At 44.6% G+C, this 21,626-nt stretch overlaps 1 protein-coding gene across 1 annotated transcript in view; it reads right to left on the bottom strand.

Moving 5' to 3' along the window:
* Positions 1 to 21,626, bottom strand: part of Pde10a (phosphodiesterase 10A) — a 201,710-nt gene that overhangs the window by 30,516 nt on the left and 149,568 nt on the right. The window contains 6 exon segments of the mRNA XM_004651088.3: positions 7,320 to 7,506; positions 9,704 to 9,796; positions 12,041 to 12,183; positions 17,406 to 17,457; positions 19,806 to 19,864; positions 20,374 to 20,424. Coding sequence (XP_004651145.2) covers positions 7,320 to 7,506; positions 9,704 to 9,796; positions 12,041 to 12,183; positions 17,406 to 17,457; positions 19,806 to 19,864; positions 20,374 to 20,424 — 585 coding nt within the window.

Raw genomic sequence — 21,626 nt, 5'->3', positions numbered from 1 at the left:
AAGCAATGGCGCCAGTGAGATGCAGCAATTACATGTGTGATTATTTGCATGTTACTACCTAGAAGGAAGAATTGCAGGGGCAAAATGAGTTCTTTACGACAAGCTAATGACAAAAGCCTGTAGCACAAGGCAGGACTGAGGAGTTTTCCTAATGAACTCCATCCAGCTTGCTTTCTGCAGATAACAGTTTGTCGATAGGCCACATAACAATATGAACGAGACGAGCCTAAGTGGGTCAATTGTGTCGCCACTAATGATATTTAGCATTGAGTCCTCTAGCTGTTACTGAGCCCCGTACACTGTGGTTCCTGAGCTCATAGGTAGACACACAGCTGAACGTGGGATCATGAATGTTTGGCAAGAATAAAAGGGGTTTCTGGACATTCAAGGAACGAAATCAAGTGTGTCATGAACCGGAACCTGGCACTAGCCATGTTTATAATGCGACTTCACTGCAGCCTTAGTTCTGAACATGCAACATGCACACTTTTCCCTATGCATCACATCAGGCTACACAATGCTAACCAACTTCTGGAGCACCTGGGCTCCGATCCAAGAGTACTGTACATCATGGATCACCGTGTTCTTACTGTGCATGCAAAGCCTTCTGATCTCTTAGAAACATAATGGCTTAGTTATAGAAAACAAACTTTTATTTATTTATTTCCTATTTTTTATTATTTATTTGTGTGTGAGTGTATGTACGGGTGTGTGCTTAGAGGGCAGAAGACAACCCCATGGTGTTTCTCTTCTCCCTCTTTCTTTTTGGCACAAGGTCTCTCTTTCTGCTACTTCTTGGAAGCTTCTCCTGACCCTGGTCACCACTGTCACAGATGCATTGGGATTAAGGACACGTGTACCACTGGCTTTATGTGGGCACTGGGGAGGTTCATAACTTGGGTTGGCAGGCTTACAATCAGGTGGCATTGAACACTGAGCCATCTCCTCAGCCCTGAAAAACAAGACTTTAAACTTTTCCACCATAAGCACATCCATCTCATTAGTATGCAAATTTGCTTTCACCTTTGATAAATGGTTAAGTATAATATGTATACCAAAGAATTGTCTAAAAATAAATTTCTTTATGATTGATTATCAGTGTTTTATTTGTATACCTTTTTTTATATACCTATATAGCCACGGCCATGTGAAAAATTTAAAGGAGGTTATGAATGGAAAAAGTTTAAGAAGCCCTGTTCATGTCTAGGGGTCTGATGTCAGGTTGTGAAGCCTTTGGCCCATCAGTAAAATAATCAAAGAGAGAGGCACTTTTTATGAATATAAGAGCCTTAGCAATTAAATACACATGCTCTGTGTTAAATGCCAAACAGAAAAATGAACAGGAAGCTGGTGGGTTTACATCTAACCTTGAAATACAAATGCTCTAAACTAAGACATTAATATCAAAGAGCCAAGACCAGCCACCAAATGGAAAACCATGACCAACTGTGTGCCAGTCCAAGGAAACTCACTTGAAATACAAGGACATACACAGCAAAATACAAAGGAGAGGTCAGTGTTCACATGAGACAGAGCTTCAGTAGGAAGGAGAGATGCCAGAGAGCCTCAGAAAAGTTTCTGGAGGTGAGATACCTCCATTAACTGGAGTGTGTGGGTGCATGTGTGTGTGCGTGTGTGTGCCTGGGTGTGTATTTAGTCCCATCCCTTCTGTGCACTTCACTGTGCAGCAGAAAGTCTTAGTAAGATGGTTTAAGATTTTTTGGTTTTTTTCCCCCTTTCTTTCTTTTTTTGAGGTAGTGTCTCACTCCAGCCCAGGCTGACCTGGAATTCACTATGTAGTCTCAGGCTGGCCTCAAACTCATTGGCAATCCTCTCATTTCTCTCTCCCAAGTGCTGGGATTAAAGGCATGTGCCATCACACCCTGCATGCTTTCTTGTTTTTTGAGGGCTTATACATAACACAACATAGAAACTTCAACAAAAAATTCACATAATGTAGCTTTCTTTGAGAAGTAGCTATTTTTTTCACTTAGTGTTAGTATCAGCAGGAAGTTAAATGTTGCCAGTTTGAGTATATCTTTGAACTGACAAAATATTGACAATCACTTATCAGAAAAGGGTAGCAAATCCGGACCACATTTCTTTTTTCACAGAAAGCTCATGTGAATGATGCACAACCATCACAGGTGTGCTCCACACCTGTGGGTGGTTCACAGGAAACATGGGCTTGCAGCTTCACAACAGTCGGCAGGCATTATTCTGCCAACTGATAAAATGACACCCTCCCATGGGCTGGAGAGATGGCTTAGCAGTTAAGGTGCTTGGCTGTGAACCCGAAGGACCTGGGTTCAATTGCGAGTAACCATGTAAGATAGATGCACAAGGTGGCACATGCATCTGGAGTTCATTTGCAGTGGCTAGATGCCCTGGTGCACCCATTCTCTCAATCTCTCTCTCTCAAATAAATAAATAGAATTTTTTTAAATGGCGGCCTCCTAATACATGCATGAGGAGCAGCATGCCTAAGGTGCTTGCAAGTACTAATTAAGCACAACTGTTGTTTCCTCCTAGATGTGAATGGCTACCCTGTCACGGGAGGCGTGGCATCCTGGATACCAGGGCCATCTGACACGTGAGCTTTCTGAATGCTCCCTCCATGTGGTGATCACCAGCAAAACAAAATGTCATCAGCATAGTTTCCCTGCAAACCTCAGACAGAAGCATACTATGGACATCTATGGAAGCGTTAATTAGAAGACATTTTACTCTATAATGTCCCCAGTAGATCAGTCGTCACTTCAGGGTAAAGCAGCTCATGGGAATGTGAAGTCTGGAATCATCTCCCTAGGTTGGGTCTCTTCTCCCCCACTTACTAACTGCAGGCATGTAGGTGGGTCCCTGAATTCTCTGTACCCCGGGCCCCATCTGTGAACAGAGGACACGGTATGAGGCTCAGTGAGGTGACTTCACCAAGCACCAGGCAGCAGAGGCCTGCAGGCCACGGAGGGATAACTCCACAGTCCTGGACACGGGCCTCCCAAAGGCAAAGAATCCAGGATGGACTAGAGCTAAGTAACTGATTAGAAAAGAAAAAGAAAAAGAAAAGAAAAACTTCCAGGAAGGAAGACAGCAATGCAAGGAAGAATCAACAGACTCAGATTCTCTATGAAATGAGTGCATGAAAGTTTCTTGTTGAGAAGGAAAAAACACACATTTCTAAAAATAAAGATTTTTGATATGTGACTTCAGGCACCTGCATGGCTACTGTTTATGGAGCACAACTTGTCACCAAATTGAGAAGAGATGCCTCTTCCTCATTTCTTTCTCAAGAGAGCTTATCTTTGCCCAAATCCTGAAGAATTTTAACATCTGCTCTTGAAGAAGACAGGTTCAAGCAAGCTTGGGCCGTACCAGGGAGAGTCCTCTCACTGGCTCAGACTTTGCAGAGCAAGTGTGACCACAGTTTTCTTCAAGTCCCTCACTTGACCTGAAGCCAACCCCAAAATAGTAGTAAAGGTTTTGTGTGATATCCTATTTCCACTGACAAAGAAGCTTTGAGTGAGAGAAAACAAAAATCCTAAGAAAAGTGACTTTCCCCACATGGGCCCAAAGAATTAGCAGTACATTTCCCAGCCTCACCCCTGGAAGCCCACAGTTCTAAGTTACAGTGGGAATCAACAGTCCTTTGTAATCTCTTTCTGGTATTGTCCCGAAATTCAGTGAGGCATACTCTGATCTTCATGAAAAGCATTGAGCCTGAGGAAGCCACAGACCAGCTGTGCATATAACAGTGAGTTGAGATTTTATAAAGTTGCCTGAAATGATAGTTAATAAAATATAGTATCATGATGAGCACAGATGGAGGGATAGCTCAGCAGTTAAAAGCACTTGATTGCAAAGCCTGATAGTCTGGGTTCGATCCCCCAGAACCCATGTGAAGCCAGATACACAAACTGGTGCATGAGTCTGGAGTACATTTCCAGCAGTGGGAGGCCCAGGCATATCCATTCTCCATTTCCTCCTTCTGCCTTCAAATAGATAAATAAATATTTTAAATAATATATAGTATCACGACTAAGTATAGTGAATAGCAACTGAATAAGGCATGTATGTAGTGTGGACTGGGCACTGTATTAAGAGACTCCTGACATGACTCACAGTCCTAGCCCAGCCTTAGACACCATCTCCATCCATCTGGTGAGGGACACAGCTGGCTGGAGAAAATTCAAAACACTGGAAAGAAATGGGGTGGGTGTCAAATGTGCATGTGAACTGACAAGGCAGACAGATCAGAGACTGGGGCAGGGACAGGAAGGGTGCAGGTCTGAAGAGAGAGCCAGTCACTGAGGCATACTGGGAAATGGCACCTCCGAATCAACCAAGGCATGGAAAACTTCTCTGCTCTCCGTGCCTGTGGCTTTTAAAGGACACCTATCTGTGAACAGGCTATGTAAAATCATCTGGGCCTTAGGGTCCAGCAAGTTGCATTTTTACCAGGTCAGCATCTTAACACATGCGTGCTCAGTTCCTGTGAGTGAAAGGAACACTGCTCAGAGCACATGTAAACGTCACACAATTAGAGCACGGTGACCTTGCAGAACCACAGAGGCCCTGAGCTTGAACCTGAGCCTGCTGGAGACTAGCAAGGCTGCATTGAGGGGAGAAGTGCTGACAGCTATCGTCAGCTCCAGCACAAGCCCCTCTGGCCATCTTACTAAAACTTCACCTGAAACACATGCCAGCATGCAAGGTCTGTCTACTTAGAGCTTTCCAAAAGCTGCCTCGCGGTGTTTTTGGTTTTAATCACGGTGGGATCCTGGTTGGATGTGGACACAATGAGCAGGCTAGAAATGCTACACAGCTCGATGGTCCCTCCAGACCCAATAAGCATCCCAGAGAAAGACACCAGTTCTCCTGGGACATCTGGACAAAAGGGTGCACTTTTAAGAGCATCAATTTCCACAATTCTTGTTGTATACATGTCTGAGTGCTGTGCATGTATGTGCATGTTCATGTGGGCACATGTGTGTGGGTATGTAGACACTGGTGTACAAATTGCTTACGGAGGTTAAACAACAACCTTGGGTGCTGTTCCTCAGGCACTGCCCACATGGTTTTAACTTTTTTGAGACCATGTCTTATGGTCCTGGAGCTTGCCTATCAGGCTAGATTGGCTGGCCAGTGGGTCTCTGGAGACCTTCTGTGTCTGACTTCACAGTGCTGGGATGACACGTGCACACCACCACACCCAGCCTTTTACGTGGGTGTTGGGGGTCGGGCACGTGTACTCACATCTCACCTAAAAGCGCCCTGTTCTCAAAACGGGAAGCCACTGATGCGTCTCAAAACACAGAGGGCAGACGCTGCCTGCCCCAGGGCTTTGGGCATCACCCATGCTGGCACAAACTGTTAAACATGGCCTTTAATTACTTCCAACTGACAGATTATTAAAGTAGTTTTTTTCTGTTGTTGTTGTTTGGTTTTTTTTTTTTTTTTTTTTTTGGCAACAGACGTGTCCTTAGCTCACTCAAGTGGAGTTCAGGGAAATTGCACCATGAAACTTTCCCTGCCCGCATGCGCCCAGTGATGGAAGCAGCCTTGCAGCTTCCTCAGTCACTAAAGGGCGAGGCAGAATGAAGTGAGTGCTGAATCATAGGAACAGTTTGGTCTAAAATTACTTTAAAGTAAAAAATAAAAACATAATGCCAAGCCCAGTTTAGTTCAAGAGTCAGCAAACTCGATGAACAGGTATATTAACAATTATTAGTTAAGTCACCACCATCACATTAAATATAAATTTCAACTATATTTGATCTGTTATGAAAAGTATTTGTCAAAATTGTGTGATATAGAAGCCAAGTCAATATTCATAATGTACCAAAACTGCATTCCTGGCAAATATTTTGAAGAAGGGTGCACAGAAACTACAGCCAATCTGGTGAGAGCTACAGAAGTTTATCTGATAAAAGCTGAGTGATGTTTGGGGTGTTGTAGGAGGTCACCGTCATGGTGTGAGCAGAGAGGACTTTCACATGTTAAACAGCTCTCCAGAGTCCAGAATACTACTGTTTCCCATTTTTCTTCCTGTTCTTTCTCAGCTGTTTCTATTAATTAGACAGCTGCTCTCAAGAACTCATCCTTATTTGCCAAAATCAATTTTATTTGCCACAAGGAGTAGAGCTCCCATTTGCGTTAACCTGATTCTATAAAAATGTCACTGAAATTTTCCCTAAGTTTGGAATTCTAACAATGGCATGAAAGGATTATATGTTATGAAATACTAGATATCCAACTCATTTCAAGGGAGACAATATAAAAGAAGGATCCTGAGCCTCTGAATATGAGGAGCCTCAGGAACAGGCCGGGTGGGCAGATGGGCTGAGGACACCATTCATAGTGGCAGGACACAGGGACGCACACTAAACAGTCTGTCTCCTCACATATATCAGGAACTGTTGCTTAAGCATATTGCCAAAACATAAGGTTCATTATTCTTTCTAACAAAGTCACACCTTGAAACAAATCAAAGTACATTTTTCTTCCCAGGATTTTAAAGGGATTTTCTAAAATATTTGTGGCCAGGAACCATGTCCTGATGGTCATTCCCACCGGAAGCATAAATGAAAACAAGTAGTCATCTAAAGGTTTGACCCTGGTATGGAGCTGTGAACGGGGACTTAGAACAGCACCCACCAGGATGTGGAGGTGTGAACGGGGAATTAGAACAGCACCCACCAGGACATGGAGGTGTGAATGGGGACTTAGAACAGCACCCACCAGGACGTGGAGCTGTTAATAGGACTTAGAACAGCACCCACCAGGATGTGGAGGTGTGAACAGGGACTTAGAACAGCACCCACCAGGACGTGGAGGTGTGAATGGGGACTTAGAACAGCACCCACCAGGACGTGGAGCTGTTAATGGGACTTAGAACAGCACCCACCAGGATGTGGAGGTGTGAACAGGGACTTAGAACAGCACCCACCAGGATGTGGAGGTGTGAACGGGGACTTAGAACAGCACCCACCAGGATGTGGAAGTGTGAACGGGGACTTAGAACAGCACCCACCAGGATGTGGAAGTGTGAACGGGGACTTAGAACAGCACCCACCATGACATGGAGCTGTGAACGGGACTTAGAACAGCACCCACCAGGACGTGGAGCTGTTAACGGGACTTAGAACAGCACCCACCAGGACGTGGAGCTGTTAACGGGACTTAGAACAGCATCAACCAGGACGTGGAGCTGTTAACAGGACTTAGAACAGCACCCACCAGGATGTGGAGGTGTGAATAGGGACGTAGAACAGCACCCACCATGACGTGGAGGTGTGAACGGGGACTCAGAGCACACTTACGTTAGCACAGTGTAAGGCCAAAGCACAGAAGACGGCGAACATCTTGAAGTTGTTCTCGTCCGTCTTGGAGAAGGCGCTGCCGCTGATCTTGTTCACCATCTGCACCACGCCGATCACGCTGCCACGGCTCACGATGGGCATGCACAGGATGTTCCGCGTGGTGTAGCCGGTGTACAGGTCCACCTCTCTGTGCCAATGGGAAAGGACACAGCTGTCACTGGTGTGGAAAGAGCAAGCCCACGGAAAGAAGATACAATCCGTCTTAAATCCCAACTCAGTTTTGCAACATAGGTGTGTGGACAGAGAAACGCGTGGCAGTGGCTTCCTCAAGCCTCCTAAAAGCACGGTGGCTTCATCCGCCCTCTGTTTCTAAGAAGCAGTCTCTCTAGGAGGCTCAGGCATGGCGCTCAGCATCATTAAGTACACAAGCAAGGTGGGTTCAGAGGCGAAGTACAGGGGGTGTAATAAAATAGTTTGCTCCTTCAAATATCCTGTATGAGGGAACTCACTAATGCACCTCGAGTGGGAATTTTTACATTAAAATATAGAGCAGGGTTGGCAAACCACATCCCATCACCAAAACAGCTTGCTCCTGATCTTGTGACAAACAAGGATTTAACGGGACATGGCCACATGGTCCATTTAAGGACTGTCTACGTGATTTGTGACAAGGCCACTCACAACCTCAAAGAAGAGGGCTTGCTGACTCCTGACGTGAGAAAATGCTTATTGACAAGACATAGCTGCACAATGTCAGCCACATGATGTCAGGAGGTTTGGCTTATAACATGGAATCTCCCATGCCTGGCTTTCCTTGTTATCTATGCCATCCCATGAACCAGCATTGAGCCCTGGTTGGTGCTGAGAGGTAATCTCCAGTGAGTGGATAAAATACATCCTGTTTATTCAGTCACCAGGTGACGGGCAATGCCCTTTGCTGGTAGCCAGTCACTGGCCATCTTGAGTGAGGCTGCTATGAAGACTTGTATCCACGTTGCATGGACAAGCATCCTGATTCGTCTTGGAGTGATATCTAGCAGTGGGGCTAACTTGCAGATCATTCAGTAGGTATATGTTTAAAGTCTCCAAAAAAACCTAAACAATGGTTTTCCCAGGGAAAGTACTATTATTCAAGAAAGGATGATGGTCCCAGATGTGCCACATTCATGCCAGCCCTTGCTGGTGCCAGTCTTTCACACCAATATCCACTCACACTGGCCTGTGGAGAGGGTTCTCTGTTTACTCTCCATGTGTTCAGTGGCCACAAACATACCATTGTTGTTAAGTATCTGTTAAGATATCCTCCCATTTTATTAACTTAAAATGCTTATGGAAAGATTTTTTTTGCAGTTTTTAGAACTAAATATTTTGTCAGCTACATATTTTTCAAATGTTTTCCTTCAATCTGTTGGTTTCTACTTCGTTTTCTTAATAGTCTGACTCACAAATTCTCTATAACGATTTTTATATAGTGACAAATATTTTCAATATTTAAGAGGCAAAATGACAAATTTGTCTTTTGGGAAAAATAAGGTTTTTAGTATACACTTAACTTACTGATATATTACTAGAATGTAGTTGTGTTTATAATTAAGTCCTGGATATTTGACATCAATCAATTACATAAAGCATTTCTAGTTGTTTTCACTATTATTTTTAAAGTATGCCAAACGTTAATGCTGTCATCTGAATATCTGAAATTTCACTCTCAAACAGCTTTAGCACCCATCTTGAGACATTCAATTTCTAGAAATTTAGTAAAATTAGATTATACATATGATTTATAATTTTCTAGATAACTCAAATTGAAACAAAAATTTGATAAGCTGTATTAATATCTTTCACAATATCCAATAATTCTGTGGCTAGTGAATTCCTACTTCATATCTGGTAAAGTTTTCATGTCTTACAAACAGAATCTGCAGTCATAAGAAATGTCCACAAAGTAGGCCTTACGGATTCATTTACCAAGGTTGAAGCCAAGGCCCTGGAACCTGAGGCAGTGCACTGCAAGAAATGGCAGGGCTGTAACGCCAAGCAGAGCTGACCGCGCGCGTGCCTGGGTGCCTGTGCCGCTGTGAGCCAGGCCTGCGGCCGCTGACTGGCTGGAGGGCCACGGCGCTTCTGTCACGGAGCATCTGCCTGCTGTCGCTCCGCAGACCCTCCTCCTAGACGTCGTTAGCTACGAACGGCTTAACGACTGTCGTTTGATCAGGACCAGAACACAATGAGTACTCAAAATAAAATGGGTTTACAGGAAAAAACAAAAACCCAGAACGTAATCACTACAAGGAGGGCAAAAGGACAACAGAGGCTCTCTTTGGAGGTTCCCATTGGGTGAGCCTTCACAGGCAACCTGAGGAAGCTGGACAACGGCTTCTTACCTGTTGAAGCGTGGGTCTGCATAGGCATCGGGGATGTTCAGGACTTCCCCCGTCCTTGCCACCTGCCCGGCGATCCCTTTCTCAATTGAGAATCTGCACACACAAAAGACAGCAGCATGCCCATTAAAACACGGACGCTGTGGGCTATGCCAAGACAGCTTGTTAGGATCACACGCTGCATTTAAAGCACTCATATTAGTTTCACAGTTACGGATTCTAAATCATCTTATAACCTACGTACAAGAGAAGCAGAACAGCATTGCACCTGATCACTTGGATACTCGTTTTAAGACACAACTTACAATAAATGTGGGCATAGCCCTGGATCATAAGCTGAAACGGAAATGTTTTTGCTGATCTCCAGCACTGGGCCTCAGTAATCCCCTCATGCTGGCAAAAGCAGCTGATCAACTACAGTGTGCTTCAGCATACTTTTCCTTGGAGAACTTTTCAGTGAGGTGTGAGCTGAAGCCTGTCTGAGTTTACTGACTTGCCCACATTCCAGGAATAGCAAATAGCACAGTGGAAACTGGAACACAGGTTCCCACCACTATGCTGGCTCCCAGACACACAGCCAAACCTCTGGCTATGTCTGGCCCTTTGTGTACATAAGGATGTTATTTACAACCCAAATGCTATATGGAAATAGTACAGAATAGAAACAATTTCGCTTCTATAATTTGCTTAATTCTGAAACACTCAAGATATAAATACTAAGTCATTATGTCTATATTTCTTATATCCAATGTTATTATACCTACATTTTGGTAGCTAATATGAGTATCCTTTTGTAACTTATCACATTTATAATTATTTTCTCATTATTGTATTATCATAAATACATTTGCAAACTTTAGTTAAGTAAGAATGATATCTGCAGCTCATACTATGATTTTTTTCAGAATCTCAAAAGAGAATTGACATAAAGTAGAATTAAATACCCAGAAAGTGAACCTTCATTACACCGCATTACATAAAAGTTACAGTCATTATCCCACTGGTTTCCTGTGCTCTGAGCATCAGGAAGTGAAAATTTGACCCACGAGCAGTGTGAACGTCCATTCGTGACACCTGCTTGCCTAGCTCGGCCTGAGAGCAGCCTAACAGGAGCATTCGTTCCACTCACAGTGGCTTCCTGTCCATAGAGAGCAGAAGCCCGAAAGTATGGAACCCATGCACAGGAGGCCTGCATTGACCAGTCCTTTCAAGGCCTTACCTCTTGTTCTTATTCTTGTAAACACAGGCATTATTTTAAAAATGCCATCAATGCCAAGATTCTTAGTGAGACCTTAAGCAATAGAAATGAGTTTAACTATGTGACTACACTCAGACTGATATGTACAGATCTAAAACCAAACCAAGTAACAGGACTAGCGGTTAAACATCTCAAGCACCCAGACAGTGGCCGTAGGTCTGTAGGTTGGAGGAATGTGACTACAGAATGAAGAAACGGTCACCCTAAGAACAGAACTGGAAGTGTCCAACAGCAGAAAGTGTTGACACCCTGTGGCTGGTCACATGTTGTGTTTCCATGACATTATCCCCTTGCACGACGACGTAAACAAATGAAGAGGTATTCTGAGTTAGCGAGGACTCTGTGTTAGATACTAGAGAACTTCACCGCGCTACTGAGCACACTAAAGCAATTTCATCACGTGGAAAGAAAGAACATGCTTAAAGGAACTTCAGCCTGTGCCTGTGACACTTGTTGCTTAACCCACGGCAGTGCTCACGCAGGGCTCCGGTGTGCAGTGGGACTGAGGCATGAGGCCCCCACCCACAAGCAGATGCCACTCTGTCCATGTAAGTGACAACAGCCAGCACTTAAAGAACAGAGAAGGTGTTTTTGTTGCAAAATACAGAAAAAGTGTGGTTGATTCAGCCAAATGGCCAGGTTACAGAGGTGCCAAGTCACCGGACACGCAAGTCATTTTCCTCTCTCTGAGCCGGTCCATGGCCCCTCGGCTGGGAAGAGGCAGGGACCGAGTTGGTGAGGTTCCCCTGCTCCCAGATGTGGGGAACCAACCCTGCAGGCTCCGGACGGAGCGGGCCTGTACCTACCTGGGAGCACTAGTAAGTTTTTCCAACATGATTTCCAAAAGGACCGCCTCCGGAAGACGGCATTTCCAGGAGTGACGCTAACGCTTCCTAGGCGCGGTTTCCATGGCACTGCAATGTCATTCCCAGAAGCACTACCTTCAGGAGGCGGGTCCTGGTGGGAATGATATCACAGTATGACAAGTATTGTCAGCACACCTGCGAATAGGCACAGAAAAGTGGGTCACAGGACACCTGCGCATCTGCCGTGAGAGCTCAGGATGGCCACCGCAGCTGTACCTTATCTCTTTGGTCTTCTTGAAGACGGGCCTCCCCTCCTTCTCCTCCCCAATGTCAAAGAGGTCCGAGTACAACTCCTTATTCTTATGGTCCACCTGGAAGAGGGCGCAGCGGTCAGCATTCACCAGGTTCTTTGCATATATCTGCAGACAAATGAGGAAGCCAGAGTCAGCCAATGAGAATTTCAAAGAATATACAGTAGACCTTAGGACAAGGAGCATATGAACATCGGCTAGTCTGTGACACAGACGGCAAGTGAGTGAAGACAGAGGGTGACCACGCGTGTTACATGTAAGGCTCCATCTGTGTGCTGACCCTCAGGGTCACCTACAAGAACAAAGCTGGTGGGTGTGTTGTGTCAGTCCTAACACGTCCATACGAGTTAGTGAGCAGCTCCTGGCTTCCCTTCCTGACTGCCCAGAAGCACCTCATGCCCCACATTTCAGAACCTCTTGCTCCTGGTGCCCTAGCCCAAGCCTCAGTCAGCACCATGGCCAGCACCCACTCAGGCAGGAACAGAAGTCCTATGAAAGATAACTTCTTAAAAAAAAAATACAAACAAACTTGAAAGCTGGGTATGGTGCCACACGCCTTTAATCCCAGTACTTGGGAGGCAGAGGTAGGAGGATCACTATGAGTTCGAGGCCACCCTGAGACTCCATAGTGAATTCCAGGTCATCCTGAGCCAGAGTGAGACTCTACCTCAAAAAAACAAACAACCTTAATTTTATTTATTTACTTGAAAGTAACACACAAAGAGGCAAAGAGTGAGTGAGCATGGGCACACCAGGGCCTTAAGCCACTGAAAATGAACTCTAGACACATGTGCCACCTTGTTTATCTGGCTTACGTGGGTCCAGAGAAATCAAGCCTTGAACCAGGGGTCCTTAGGCTTCACAGGCAAGGGCTTAACCGCTAAGCCATCTCTCCAGCCCGTGAAAGATTACTTCTGTCTAAGGTCACACGCATGGAGTTTGCTAGTGACTCAGTTGAAATTTACTGCCACAGCACCTGAAGGCAGTTTGTTATGATGACGGGACACTGGCCACGCCACAGGCCAAGACCATTTACTCACTTCGTGTGTGTGCCTTGACATAAGCCTCACAATAACAATGCCACATCAGGGAAACCTTTCATTCCCTTTTCCTTACTAGCGAAATTGAGGGATCACCTGACTTAACCCTCTACTGTATCACTAGTTAACAGTAGTTGTAATATTTGATCTCATACTTGCGGTTCCCATGTTTTTGTTACAAAAAAAGTGGTTTTCCATTTATAGATGCCAAAATGTGCATTCATCTCACTGCTCATTTGTTCATCCACTTACTTCAATGTACATTTCTTTAATACTTGGTGTACCCAACGGCCCTCAGTGGGCTGGCGCATTTGAATCCAGCTAGTCTATGATAGAGATGGAAAATATCAACTAGCCAAAAAAAAAAAGCATGAAGACAGAGGGGTGAAATCGCTACATATGAAGCACCATCTGTGTGCTGACCCTGCAGGATGCCTACAAGAGCAAACACAGAGCTGATATTTGTGAAGGGCTGGAATTATTGGGCTATACAATGTCATAGAATTCTTCAATATGTTGAGTCGTGGCTTGAGCTATCCAGATCATAGCTGTGAGGTTAATATTTAGGAAAATAGTGATTCTCAGAGGAAGAAACATCTCACACTCTATGCAAGAATATGGATCTGAGGAAAACCGGGACTCTCTGCATGGAACTAAGATCGACTGGACAAGACAATTGGGACGAGGCCAGACGCCCTCTCTGCCCTCACTACACGTCTGCACCCCTCAGCAGCCCCTGGCCTGCGTCTGTGGCACAGGGAGGGTCTCATGAGTACAAGAGCACCAAAGCTTCCCTTCATGTCCCTACAGGCACAGGCATTAGCTCTCAGAGGGTAACAACTGCCTTCTTCACACAGTGTTTTCAGTGGTCAAGGCAAGGTCGAGGAGGTCTCTGTCCAAGTCTTATTGGGGCGCAGCCATGTTCCTTCCTGCCTGTGTTGTTCGTAATGCATTATCTGCCTCAATGAACAGGTGTGAGACAATGTGGCCTCCTGCATACAACTGCCCTTCACCGACCCCTGACTTGAACACATATATTATCTCCGTGGCATAAAACTCAACCCCTGAGGAAGGATGACGGCATAAAAGTAGGGAGAGAGTAAGGGCAGTGGGTTGCAGGAGATACTGGAGAATTATTTTACAAGCTCACCCTACCCTGATTTGTTAAGTGATGATGATAATCCTGCCCTGTCAAAGAGACAACTGGATTCTGGGAAACTGACTTCCCTGGTGTCTAGGATCTTGTTTATACAATTAATTAATGATTGTCAAACTCTACAAGAGGGTCGAGAACGTGGCCTAGTGGTAAAATGCAAGCAGAAGGGCCTGAGTACGACTCCCTGGGACCCACGTAAAAGGTGAGCTCAGTGGTGCACGTCCATATTCCCAGGGCTGGGGAGACAGAGACAGGAGGGTCCTGGAGCTTGTTGCCCTGATAGTATGGGAAGATCAGTGAGTTTCTGTGCTTAACGACAGCCTTGTCAAAAATAAGATGTAAGAGTGATTGAGAAGGACACCTGATGTCAACAACTGGCCTTCACATACACACACACACATATGCACAGAAAACATAAAATACCTGCATATACATATGCCAAAATATCTGAATGGGATGGATAATTTTTCAGAAAAAAATGAAATGCATTTCAAAGAGGTTGAAAATATTAGTAAAATGAGAGTCCTGAAGACTATGCAAACACTCAAAGAGCTCCCCCTGTAAGACACAGGGTCCTCGTTTCAAGCCATTGACTTCAATGTCTTCTAAAAACCCCCAGAAACATACATTGATTTAAATTCAAAAATGACCAAAAGCTTTTCAGATTCTTTCATAATCCCTTAAACCTTAACCCTTACTTAAACCTGACACAGAAACTATAAAAGAGAAATCCACAGACCAATTTATATTGGGAAGAGAAGAAAATAGTAAAAAAAAAAACAAAATAGTAAAAAATAAAATAGTAAAAACAAAAAACAAAAAACAAAAAAAAAAAAAACAAAATAGTAGGCAGTCAAATTGATCACATTAATAAATATTACAATATTTAAAAGGTGCAATGACATCAGAACTGTCAGTGTCACAAGGATGATTAGGATAAGAAAATAAAAAGCACAGCTTGGGGCTGGCAGGTCCACAGTGTCATCATGTGGGGGATGCTGCCTAACTCAGGGCTGGCAGATGACAGCTGAAGGACCAAGGCAGTTGTGGCCCTGGGGGTGGTTGGAGGGGTCCTCAAGGGCTTTCCAAGGATCAAAGTCCCCACTAAGATGATGTAGAGGCAGATGGTTTCAGAGGAGGACACAGAGTGCTCAGACACGGGCACAATCAATGGAAATCCCAGGCACTGACCCCCACTAGCTGGTGGACCACTGTCCACATCATCAGAAAACAAGATAAGGTGTTCCTGTCGCAAGGACAAGGGAAGAGAAGACACTCTGGTCATTAAGGACATGCTTATCTGCTCAGGATAATCCTGCCAAGAACATGTCAACCTCCCTGGAGGATGTTGTCCCTTTGAGAAACACTGAGCCCAATGAAATGGCCACCTAGGGATTTAGAGACAACCTTGATTTTCTCTTTGGGAACAAGCAATCTGCTCTACGCCATCAAAAGGCCTTTGTTAGTATCTCAGCCTCCTCCCCTCTTTTCCCTCTACCACAAGGTTATATCACTTCCAACAGTCCCGTGTCCACTGGCTTCAAAGTCTTGGAGCCAACATTACCTCCTTGCCAAGGACAAGTGGCCTGTCTAGTGCTTGGAGGTGCCTAGACTTAGGTTACGGAAATATTATTCCCACCAAATTGTCCTCTAAATACTTGTTTACACCCACATGCTAATGCTACTCTCACTGATGGTTAGAACAGCTTCTCTTTTTAGATAACAGAGACTACCAGGGAGACTCAAAACGTGCTGAGAGGTGACAGTTGAGAGGTTAGCATTACATGAGTTCCCTCTGCCACACCCTCCAAGGCTCAGGGAACACAGCTGAAGAGGTGGTGGAAAGAATGTAAGAGCCAAAGGATGGGGAAGACTGATTTGGAACAGTGTTTTCCAGACAAAAAGTGGCTGTAGCATCCATAACCTCACACTGGCAACCTACACAAGCCCCATGCAATCTAAGGGAAAAAAAGAAAAAAAAGAAAAAGAAAAAGAAAAAACGATGGTATCGAAACATAACAGGGATGGAGAGATGGCTTAGTGGCTAAGGCACTTGCCTGCAAAGCCAAAGGACCAGGTCTGATTCTTCAGCACCCACGCAAGCCAGACGCACAGGTGGAGCACGCGCCCCGAGGTCATCTGCACTGGCACAGTGGCTAGAGGCCCTAGCACTGCCCCTCTCTCTCCCTCCCTCAAATCAATAAATAACAATCTAAAAATAAAGGAACAGAAGGCACTACTTAGAAAGAAGATGGGGTTCAGTGTGGGAAGTTTGGAAGGGTGCTGGGAGGGGATGATGATCAGGGTACATTGTGTATATGTATAGAGATTATCAATAAAATATTTTAAATAGTCTATTAATTAAATAAAAACACAATGGAAGCATGGTTCGCAGATGGGACCAAACAGAAGAAAGAACCCCAGGGACGAGACACAGGGTTGAAGCCATAATACACTCAGACATATATAAGGAAAAAAATATATATGACCATGACCAAAAGTTCCCATAGGTAGAAGGAACAAAGAAACTATACCACAGGTCAAATTGACCTGACAGATATCTATAGAATATCCCAAACCATTGATCCGGAGTACATGTTCTCAGCAGTTGATTGAACACTCTCTCAAATGCATCACATTATGGGTCACAAGGCAAGCCTTACCAAACACAAAAGAATTGAAATAACTGTATATTATAAGACAATAGCAGAATGAAGCTTGAAAAAAATGCCAAAAAATATCGTAGAAAGTTCACTGGTCACTGGAGAGTGATAAATGTACTTTTCGTGACGAGTAGGTCACTAAAAACAACCAGGGTAGAACTGAATTTCATGATCAAGAAGAACTAGGGAAATTCCTAAGAAAAGCTATATGTAAATGTTGGTTTGGAGACTGTTTTCCAAGTACAGCTTCCCACCAGAGGAAAAAACAACTGGTCCACCTAAAAAAAAAATTATCCAAAGCTTCCCCACCAAAAATTACAGCATAAGTGATAAAATGATCAAAGTGGGTTTTGAGCACCATATATTCATAATACTTAAAAAAGCTTGTTTGCCTAACACACATAAGATGTCATACCATGCAATGGAACCAAAGACCTAAGTCTTAAAAAAAAATCATTTTCAGAAACCTACCATTATGTGTTCAAGTAGAGAATCTATTGCGACTATGTTGTCGAAATACGTTCTGAAAAAAAGAACACAAATCCTCTAAGACATTTTACATTACCGTGCATATAAAATTAAAATACATTTTAGGGCCTTGTCTACATTTAAAGAAACATAAACATAGATGCCATTTGATTTTTTTCCTCTTATGGAAACAATGAATATTATCTTTTAGATGTAAATGAAGTGCTACCATTGCTTTCACTTAGAGACGCTCTTCTCAGAGAATGCGCTCAGGTAATCAACTCATTGCTGGGCGGCAACGGAGAGAAAAGGGTCACAGCATTTAATGATAATGATGCAGGACCACACTGGGTCAAATGTGCCTGATATTCTTATGATAACATTGCTCTGAGATAAGGAAAACTTTAAATTGGCTAAATCTTATCAATATGATTTAAAAGATCACTGGAAAATTGGAAGAAGTTGAATTGTACTGGGAAAGTGATGTAATTCCTTTTAGGAGAACTATCAGCACATGAGTAAGGATAAGGACCCAATAACCTCTTACAGAAAGAGATCCTTATGATTATATGTGGTCAGAACATGTTTTAGAGGCACAAGGCACGTTTATTTCTTTTAATTATTTTATTTACTTATTTGAGAGCAACAGACACACAGAGAAAGACAGATAGATAGAGGGAGAGAGAGAATGGGCACGCCAGGGCTTCCAGCCTCTGCAAACGAACTCCAGACGCGTGCGCCCCCTGTGCATCTAGCTAACATGGGACTTGGGGACCAAGCCTCGAACCGGGGTCCTTAGGCTTCACAGGCAAGCGCTTAACCGCTAAGCCATCTCTCCAGCCCACAAGGCATGTTTATTACAACGTGAACTCCCAAGATGGATCAACAGACACATACTGCCAGAGGATGGAAAGTTCAGTGCGGGCTCTCTCATGGCTGGATGAGGCTTTCAGTTCCAGGTCATGTAAACCTGACAGTGTTTTCACAGGGAGCTCGGCTGATGGTCATGAACCACGAATTGCATTCAAATGACACATTGTTTAGCTTGAAACCACTGATGCTGAGGAAAACCTTGCTTACACTATGTGCTGAGGAATGTGGGGAAGGAAGAGATTCTCCCACTGCAGGAAACAGCAGGGGGCAGTGAAGTGTCAGGGTAGGCTTGCATTCAGCTGAGGGGACACTTCCAAGCCATGTAAATACTCCCCAGAGAGAACATAACTTCTTTCCCATGCGTTTTGAAGTAGCGCAGTAGCATGTCCCGACCACCTCTGTGAGGGTGTAGTGTTGGAGGGAGAGCCGGCTGGGTGACCAAGGGCAGTTTTGGCCCCACACTTCTCCAATCCCAGAACCTGCAACTGCAACATGATTACTCATGGGTTCAGTGTTCTCGCAGGTAGCTCGGTTTATGGTCCAGCATGGTGGACCATGGCTACTGTGAACAGCCACCACAGGGATGTGGAGAAGCCGGTGGCTGTTGCATTACTGCCAGAGGCCAAGGAAGAGCTAGCGCATGGCGTGCTCCTGTAGTAAACTGGACAGAAGATATGAGCAAGACGGCCATGGCTTGGTGCCTTTGCGCCTCAGTGCTTAAGGGGCTGGGTCGGGGAGACAAAGATCGCCTGGAGCATGTGACTCTGGAATGCAATGAATGTCTGTAGTCGCTTTTTCACCTGCTCAAGGAAGCTTTTCTAGGTCAAGTGTCAGGGAAATAGGATGTTTTCTCCAGCATGAGATACTTTGCATAGAAAAGAAAATGAGGGCTGGAGAGATGGCTTAGCGGTTAAGCGCTTGCCTGTGAAACCTAAGGACTCCAGATTGAGGCTCGGTTCCCCAGGACCCACGTTAGCCAGATGTACAATGGGGCACACGCATCTGGAGTTCGTTTGCAGTGGCTGGAAGCCCTGGCGCGCCCATTCTCTCTCTCTCTCTCTCTCTCTCTGCCTCTTTCTCTGTTGCTCTCAAATAAATAAATAAAAATAACAAAAAAAGTTTAAAAAAAGTAAAATGATAGCATTAACCATAGTGTTAACCACACTGTTTAAACTGATGTCACTGAAGATGCCACAGGGCAGTTTTGGAGAAAAAGGTAACAAGAAAACATGTTCCCAGCAGGGCTGGCAGTCTCCTACAAATATGTACTTAATGTCTGGGACATGTCTTAAGGTAATCACCTCCAAAATCAATGTCACACTGATGACTATTACTCTCAGATGAACCTATAATCTTTCCCTTATAAAGGGAACATGGAGTAACAGACATTTCCATGGCACGGACAATCACTTTCCCACAGACTGCCTGGTAACAAGGCCACTGCGGTGGGCCAAAGGCCTGGCCCTTCAGGGCTGCTCGTAATAAGTCACCGATCAACAAGGGCTGTGGCTGCCTGCAAAGTGAACTTACTTTGATACATCAAGTAGAAAATCATTCAGTTCCGTCTGCTTGGCAAGACCTCTGCACACCTGCCAGATAAAACGGTGACTATTAGTTATCAGACAGTTCTGCTCATTTAAAAACAAACCTCAAGAATACTAATAACTTGGCTTTACAGGTAATAACCGTATCACTAACCGGTAATATTGATTGAGTACATAAAATGTGCTAAACACTAAGCCTGTTCAGAGTTTGAGACATGGAGGGGGAAGGGGAAAGAGGAAAAGGAGAAAGGAAGGAAAGGGAAGAGACATAGAAAAGGAGAGAATGAGGGGGGAGAGAGAGGGCGAATGGAGAGAAGGAGTAGAAAAGGGGGAAGGGAGAAGGAAAGCAGATGTGCCTGTGGATATAACTGCCAGACATTTAATAACTTTGTAAATGTTAAGCGGTTACATGGATAAAATTGTTCAGATGTACAGTACTGTAAGAGCTAAACTAAATGAAACTATCGTAAGAAACTAAAGCACAAAACCACTTGTCAACTTTAACTAGGGTTCCCAAAACTGCCCCCTCCTCATAGGGCCCTATAAGAACGCACCTGTACCTGGTGTATTGCTACGGAAGCCCAGGCAAGATTGGCTGTAGCGACCTAAAATACACACGTACACACATCAGAGAAGGTTGGGTTAGTCACACAGCACATGCCAAGGAAGAACCTACTGGTGTCACGGAGCTGACACTCTGCTGCACATGAAGTGGCAAACGCTACCAAGTGTCCTGCTTATAGCCATGCCTTCTGCTTGAGCGCAATGCTCTACGGCTGGAGAGACAGCGCAGGAAAAGGCACTTGCAGCCAAAGTCTGCCGCCCTGAGTTGAATTCCCCAGTACCTACGTAAAGCAAGATGCACAAAGTAGCACGGGTCTGGAGTTCGTACACAGTGGCAAGAGGCCCTGGCTCACTCATGCCCTCTGTCTGTGCCTGCTTCTCTCATACATAAATAAAAAAAAATTTTTTTTGAAGAAATTTAATGCTTTCTTGTTTTCCCACAAGAGGTTTCGTTTTCAGTTTAGTAAAGGTTCTGCTCACAAGGCCTCTAGCGCCCGGCCTGGACTGGTGTGGCATTCCCAGAAGGGAAAAGTTTTGTGCACACACACAGCACAGCGACTCCAGCTCCTTCTGTCAACAAACCTCCACTGGGCAGGGGGCAGTTTTGAGGGCTGGACACAGCAGAAAACTCAATGCAGCACAGCAGAGTCGCTTTTGGTGGTGTGTGGAGGCAGAACCTGAGCTCCACTGGGCAAAGAGCAAAGAAAGCTACTGCCCGAGGCCCAGGAGGTGAAGGGAGTTGGGGGCAGACAGGGTATCATGAGGCGGGCCACTGACTCAAGTGAAGAGGCTCGCTTCATATATCACAGTTGCACTGCCATTTTTTATCTCTAGGGGTGCACATATACTTACAATATTAAGCTTAACCAGTTTTTTGTTTTGTTTTGTTTTGTTTTTTGAGGTAGGGTCTCAATGTAGTTCAGGCTGACCTGAAATGCACTATGTAGTCTCAGGGTGGCCTTGAACTCATGGCAATCCTCCTATCTTTGCCTCCCCAGTGCTGGGATTAAAGGCATGTGCTACCATGCCCAGCAAGCTTAACCAGTTTTTTCCTTTTGGTTTTTCAAGGTAGGAGCTTGCTCTAGTCTGGGCTGACTTGGAATTCACTATGTAATCTCAGGGTGGCCTCAAACTCATGAGCAATCCTCCTACCTGTACCTTCTGAGTGCTGGGGTGAAAGGCATGTGCCACCATGCCTGGCACAAGCTTTAAACTTTTTTAAGGGAACTATTTTTCATTTGTA

The sequence above is a fragment of the Jaculus jaculus genome, chromosome 9 (assembly GCF_020740685.1).
Source record: "Jaculus jaculus isolate mJacJac1 chromosome 9, mJacJac1.mat.Y.cur, whole genome shotgun sequence".
NCBI classification, from domain to species: domain Eukaryota; kingdom Metazoa; phylum Chordata; class Mammalia; order Rodentia; family Dipodidae; genus Jaculus; species Jaculus jaculus.
This window is presented reverse-complemented; position numbering and strand designations above follow the sequence as displayed.